At 60.8% G+C, this 6,790-nt stretch overlaps 1 protein-coding gene and 1 pseudogene across 1 annotated transcript, besides 3 other annotated features; both read right to left on the bottom strand.

Annotated features, from left to right (window-relative positions):
* Positions 1-2,586, bottom strand: Tc00.1047053506787.9 (dispersed gene family protein 1 (DGF-1), putative; the record flags this gene model as incomplete). The annotated part of the gene is made up of 1 exon (XM_799750.1): positions 1-2,586. A coding segment is annotated over one exon (2,586 nt), but the record flags the coding sequence as incomplete, so codon positions are not given.
* Positions 1-5,450: a sequence feature (areas not merged during assembly with more than two copies in the genome that could not be assigned to a particular haplotype).
* Positions 5,451-6,790: a sequence feature (heterozygous, non-Esmeraldo-like haplotype).
* Positions 5,501-5,628: a sequence feature (A-rich).
* Positions 5,970-6,790, bottom strand: Tc00.1047053506787.19 (annotated as a pseudogene; the record flags this gene model as incomplete).

Here is a 6,790-nt window from a genome sequence, read left to right on the forward strand (position 1 = left end):
GCCGTCCGGAACCGCAGCCGGCAGACACGTGTCACCGTAGCCGCCAGCAGCGCACACGCACTCACAGCCGCTGATGCTGCTCGTCCTCGCTGCAAAGCACACGGCGTCCACCGTGCACGCACCACAGTCCAGCACCGTCACGGGCGTCCCAATATTCAGGTCGTACTGGTAATTCGTCACAGGTGAGCCCCTTGCCTCGTTGCACATGCCGTAGATGGTCGGGCGCGTGTCGGATGGTGGTGACCACTTGGTTGTCATATTTGCGATGGTCGACGAATAGGAGCCGTACGTGAGGTTGTTGTCAAGTATCGACCACACGCTCTGATCGCGGAACACCATGCCGTGGTGGGCGGCCACGTACACAACGTAGGCGGTGCGGAACTCGTTGTTGCGATGCACCAGCCAGCTGCCGCCAGTCACGGTCAGCGTGGCTGCCATCAGCATGGCGAGGCCGAGACGGAAAGTGCTGGACACAACCTGCATTACGCTGCCGCCATCCACCACAACATCCTTGAACACACACGCGCCTTTGTCGTATTCGGTGCTCGGTGCAATCCACGAGCTGTTCTGTATGGAGAACACGGAGCCGCTAACAACACGCAGGTCCGACGCAAGAGCGTACATCACGTGCTTCCGCGACCTAATAACGCAGTTGTCCATGTAGAAGACGCTGGACAGGTTCACGCCGAGGCCACGCTCCACGAGGATCGCAGCGCACGAACCCCCGCCACACACCAGCGTCGACCGCGTCATGACAAAACACGTCGACAGAAGCCGGACACCGTCCAGGACAAGCGCGGGGCCGTACCGGGATCCCTCACGGCCACGGGTCGTCGGCACGTACTGCGACCCGCCAACCGTCGCACGCAGCGTTGAGTTCGCCAGCAGCACACTCGAGTGCAGCGGCATCGCGCCATGCAGCACAATCGTGCCCTCCACCGACGTCACATTCGTCATGTTGACGAAAGCGTGCGGCATCAGGTGCGCCGTGCTCTCGCTGAGGCCGCCGATCCGCAGCTGCGCGCCGCCCGCAAGCACGCAGTGGCGCAGCGTCACGTTCAGTGCGTCAGCGAACGCGTCCATCGAGCGCAGGTCCACCGCCACAGTGATCGGTCCGCTGAACACCACCGAGTCGAAGCACGCCGTCGCACGCCCGCCGCCAACCGTCACCGACTCCGTCAGCGTCACGCCACTCACGCAATCCTCCGCAGTATCGCCACCACCACTGGCCCTCGCAGGCGGCACGTCGAACGGCAGGCACGCCTCGCCCACGCCGCCGGCACGGCAGCTGCACACGCAGTCGGAGAACGACGCCGTCAGCGCATCAAAGCACGCCAGCGCAGCCGCACAGCCGTCGCACGGCACCACGCTCACGGAGGGCAGGCCGGCCATGCGGTAGTCGCCGCTGCTCTGTAGCACCCCGCCGCCGGCACGGTTGCACTGCACGGTCACGGTGCCGCTCGTGATCGTCGGCCCAGAGACAAGCGTCGCGCCGGTGGCAGCGCAGCGCACAGTAGACACGGCACCGCCGCTCAGCATCACACCCGACAGCAACGCCACGGACGACGCCTCGCCCACCGCCCACACGTCGCGCAGGTCCAGCCACCCGCCGTCACCGATCGTCCCACCGTCGCAGCGCACCAGCGACGACGCAACAGACCCCTCGACGCGCACGAAGCGCAGCACCGAATCAAACACCGCGAGGCGCTCTCCAAGCACAATACCGCCGCCGCTGCTCACAACCGACACGTCCGTCACGGAGAACACCGAGTGGCTCCGCAAACTGAGACGCGACAAAGACGCCACACGCATCGCGGACGCGGTCAGACCGCCCGACGCCTCCAGCGACACGCCGTCAAGCACCACCGCGCCCGACAGCAGGTCCACGCCGCCGCCAACGTACACCGCCGACCCGCCCGCCTGCGACGACCTCAGCACAGTGTTGCTCACACGCAGCTGCGACTGCAACAGCGACGTCGCGTGCAGCACAAGCGGCGACGCCACCGCGTCCGTCAGCCCGCTCAGCTGCGAGTAGCGCATCGGCCCCGGCGTCACAATCGTCGAGTCGCGGACCGTCACGTTCGTGTGTGCCGGCAGGTTGTGCACAAACACAAGCGAGCAGTAGCTCCCGGACAGCCCGCTCACGCTCACCTCCAGGCTCCGGTCACTCGCCGGCTCGCCGCTGTAGCCCCGCACGTAGATCTGCGCACCGCCGTCGCACACGCAGTTCCTCAGTTCGATGCGCAGCGCACCGGGAAGCATCGCCGGCACGTCGAACACCACAGCCACGCCGTTCGTGATGTAAACGCCGTCCATCAGCACCGTGTCCACGGCACGGCCAACCGTGATGGCTCTGTCCACCGTGCCGCCCCGCAGTCGCAACACCACCGCATGCACCGCAGGCATCCACGCAGCAGCTGCTGCCAGCACCAACACAACAAGCAGCGCCACACGCACAGCCAAAATGGCCCTGCGCCGCACACGGTGCCGGCTGCGCGGACACGCATCCACCGAAGAACGCATCCACCGACTCAGACACGTATCAGCAGGGCTGTCGCGTTGTGTCGCACTCGCCCCGTCGACCATTCCTCCTGTCTATCAAATCCTTTCCTACAGATGGCGAATCCAGTGACACGATTCCGCCAGATCGATATCCCAGTACTACCAATCCTAATACTGCAAGTAATCCCTAAAACCTTGAAACGATAGTTGTGCTGGCAAAGCCAAAGTATCTCGAACTGCACGCTCAAAAAAAAAAGAATAAAAGACAGCAGCAACAACATTAACCAAACACAGTGGCACGCAGAGGCATCCGGTCATACACAATCTCCATCACAGTACAGCCGCCGACACAAAGCAGCGCAGACGCAATAAATTCAGTGACACCATCACCTTCCCACCCACACAGACCCATACAGCCACCGCGCGTCGTGGCGTGGATACAGACTCGCTTAGCCCTCGTGCCGCTTCTTCACTGACAGGCGGCGGTGGACCAGTCCTTCGCTCTCCCCTAGCAGGACAGAGAGCAGCGGGATTGGCCAACAACTCCCTCCGTGCGGCATGTGTCCTTCCCGTGTTTGCAGATGGGAGTGGTGTCCCCGTTTCGCAGGAACCCCGCAGGCTGCCGTCAGCGAGGGAGGTATTGATCATCGTTCTGTGCGAGGAGCGGGCAGCGGGTGCAAGATGGCACAGAAACACATTCAATGCGCCACCGGGGCCAGGGGCCAAGCAAGGCAAACAGTGACGGATGGTGAATTCAAGCGCATACGGCGTGAAGGACCCATCCACATCACAGCCACCAGGGGACACGCAAGCACAAACTGTGCGGACAGCACTGGGGATCGCAGCACGTGCGACGCGGACAGTGTGACGGACGAGCGAATTTTCCTGCTGCCAAGACAGAGCACAAACGCGGTCCCAACAGTACCGCGGCACGGCCGATCCCAGAGGGCAGGGACGCGGTGCCTCCATGCCTTGCGGCATCACAGGCGTGGGATCGAGAGGGCACCAAGCTCCTTCGCACGGACCACAAGCAGCATGGAGAAGTTACGGCAGAGGGCATGATTGCGGTACTCCCGTTTGCGGACATCTTCAGCTCGGGGCAGGCTGCCTCCCGGTGAGGCTGTGTGCGCGTCCCATGCTGCCGCTGCAACACACTCGGCCTGCTCCGCTCTGACCGTCCAGGTTCATCAGTGGCTGTCACGGCTGCCGCGCGGGATGGTGCGCCTTGCCGCTCGCACGGTGCATATCCAACCGTGTGGTCACAGTGGCCAGAGGCGTTGCACACACCGAGGTGGAAGCATTCCAGTCGGCTTCACGCAGAACAGCGACGGCATTTTTCCGTCGCGGCAGCATGCCTGCCGGTCGCGGGAGGCCGTCCTTCGTTGCTGCAGTATACAATGAAAGATGGTGGTCCGAGTCCATGCAAAGGGGTGGACGTCCAGTGGGAGACACGCAGTACGCGTTGCGCAGTCACGTCGGAAAACGAGACGCTGCGGCCGCTGATCCGCGCTGGCTGTGCCGGGTCGTCGGACAGCTCACACTCCATGCCGCTTGAGGTGGCGGCGAGGTTCTCTCCTGCCGTCGTTGATCGTGAGCGACCGTCCCGCAGCTCATGGTGCGAATTCAGGTAGCCCGCAATAGGCGCTGCAGGGCCAAGACGACAAATGGTGGTCGCAAAGTGACCAGCGTGAGCAATTTCCAGAAAAAGGCCGCAGAGGTTCACCACTTACATGCTGGGGCTGGCCGGTGGGCACACGCGGAAGGCAGTGGTCTCCACGCAGTTGGTGCCACGAGCAGCAGGCACTCGCACGACAAGGTGTGGCGCACCAAGAGGGCCACGCCACCGGCACGCCCGCTGCAGGTCTGTTGGAAGTCACCGCAGCCAACGCGCCGCGTCGCTGGGGCGCCCTGCTGCCTGCACTCCCGCAGAGAAGCGGTGTCAGGCCGGTGCTGCGCCAGTCGAGCAGCAAGGGCAATCCTGAAGGGCGAAGGGCTGGAAGTTCCGAGCTGCCAGACAACTACGGGGCCATCCTCATCGGGGCGGCGGCTCCTGCGGACACCACCGCAGCGGTTGATGCCGATGGAGTGACTGCAATGAAACGACTGTGCGCTTCTGTCAGTCAATCTGCAGGCAAACCGCCTCGCCGCTACACAACCAACAGAGCGTGGGACCTTCTCGAGGGGTGACGCCGCCGTGGTCCCCGTCACGCTCGCAGCAATGCCCTGCCGCAATCACTTACACAGAGGGACAAGAAAGAGAGCGTGGATGTGTGTCGAGAGCACAGCGACTGCCATCGTCAGAGGAGGCCATCGTGGCACCGTCCGTCACGCACCAGCACACACCGAGAAACGCACGCACCCGGCAGGGCAAAACCAAAGAGGAGAAAAGAATGACCCCAAGAGCAGGCAGTGCTTTCACGTATGGCGGGCATCGTGCAGCCGCGTCAGCTGGCCTCCAGCAAAATAGAAAGAGCATTCATGCAGTGCACTGTGCAAATACTTATGTGTGCTGGAGGAGCAGAAGAAAAGAGGAGCACAGGGAGGCACATCAGCACAGCAAGAGGCACAGCTGGATGGCAGCAATACATGCGGTACGGCCCAACCCCAATAATCACGCACGGTGGCAGCACACGCCCAACCAGAGAAACGAAAAGAAAAACACGGCGGCAGGGTGTGGCTGTGTGTGTGTGGCGCTGCGGGTGTCTGCCAGCCCTGGCCGCAAACAAAACAAAACAAGAGGAAAGAAATGTGTGCGCCGCCCCACAGGCCCTCGTCGCACGCCCACACGTCACGGCTCCCTCAGCGCGCCGTTCGTCGCGGCCCCTCCTCATGCGTGCAGCAGGCGAGGCGCACAGGGCCGTCGTCATGAGCGTGTCGGTGGGTGTGCGAGTGGAGCAGTTGGGCGGGAACACACGGCACCCCTCGCAGGAAGAGTGCAGCAACAAACAATTAAAAGAGGGAAGAGTGGAAAAGAAAAACGTCCACAGTGATTGCCCCCAAAAGCAAAGAAGGAAGAATGGGGAGTGAGAGATGAAAAAAAAAACGGAAAAATTAATAACAAAAAAAGACTGGCAAGAAATTTAAAGCAAACAGGAAAAAAAATCAAAAAACAAAACAAAAAAAGAAGCGTGGGACGACCAGCGCACACACACTCTCATTGCTCCCGTAAAGCAAAACACACACACAGAGGGAGAGAGAGAGAGGTCGCCCACTCAATGCAATGAAAACAAAACAGAAACAGTTACGGTGCTCCGCCCATGCAGCCATGCAGGACGGCAGCGGTGCGTGTCGTGCAAAAGAGAGCACCAACGGGCCTGCATGGGTGTGCATGCATATATACAATGGGCACATTATGTGTGTGCCTCGTGGGGTGAGGTGAGGGCGAGAGTCCATGCAAGGGGACACACACAGAGAGAGAGAAGGACGAGTGTGTGTGCGGGCGGTGCACGGCTCTCTCTCCCTCACTCTCACGCGGCCACCACCGCAGCCGCACACGCAACAACAACAAGAAGAAGAGGCAAAAGAGGGGAGGTGGTGTGGGAGGCCGCGGTGCTGCCGTCACTGTCGGCAGGTTTCGTCGTATTACTTTGCACAGCGGCAGATTCAACTGTTGTTCCTTCTTCATTCCCAGCTGTACTCTCATGGTGCTGCTCTTCATCCTTCAGTTGGGCATCGGATATTTGTGCATTTTGGGAGTTTTTTTCTGTACCCTTGTTATCAGAGCTGCCGGTGGTTTCACTGCCACTGGGAGATGAAGACTGGGATTTTTGCTCCTGGTTGCTGCCTGATGATGTATTCAGTGCGGGAGTTGTGTCGGGTGCTGCCACTCTCCGGGATTTATCCTCGTGTGATTCAGTCGTATTTGTTTGGTCTTGTGATGTTGCTGGTGCTCCGTCCGCGCCCTCCCGTGCTTCGGTCGACTTCAGTCCTGTTTGTGGTGTTTTTTCGTCTTTGTTGTGGATCGTTTTGCCTTGCACGCCCACCCTGTGTTGTTTCGATCACTCCGCCTCTGAGTGATTCCTTTGCTCTTCTTCAGTGCGAACGTCATCGGAATGCGGCTGGTGGCCATCACCACCTGCTGGGCTGTGGACATTGGTATCGACACCACCTTCCACCTTTAAAGAAAGAGGAAGTGGAGAAGAAATTCCGGCATTATCCGCGCCAACAGTCGTTGAAGATGTCGTTGTTGGGCTGCCAACTGACGATCCTGCACCATGCGCAACGCTAGGCTCTCTTTCAGCTGCGTTGTCTTTCATCTTCTTCTCATTCTCCAGCGCCACTGCAATAT

This window comes from Trypanosoma cruzi, genomic scaffold (genome assembly GCF_000209065.1).
Source record: "Trypanosoma cruzi strain CL Brener 1047053516737 genomic scaffold, whole genome shotgun sequence".
NCBI lineage: Eukaryota > Euglenozoa > Kinetoplastea > Trypanosomatida > Trypanosomatidae > Trypanosoma > Trypanosoma cruzi.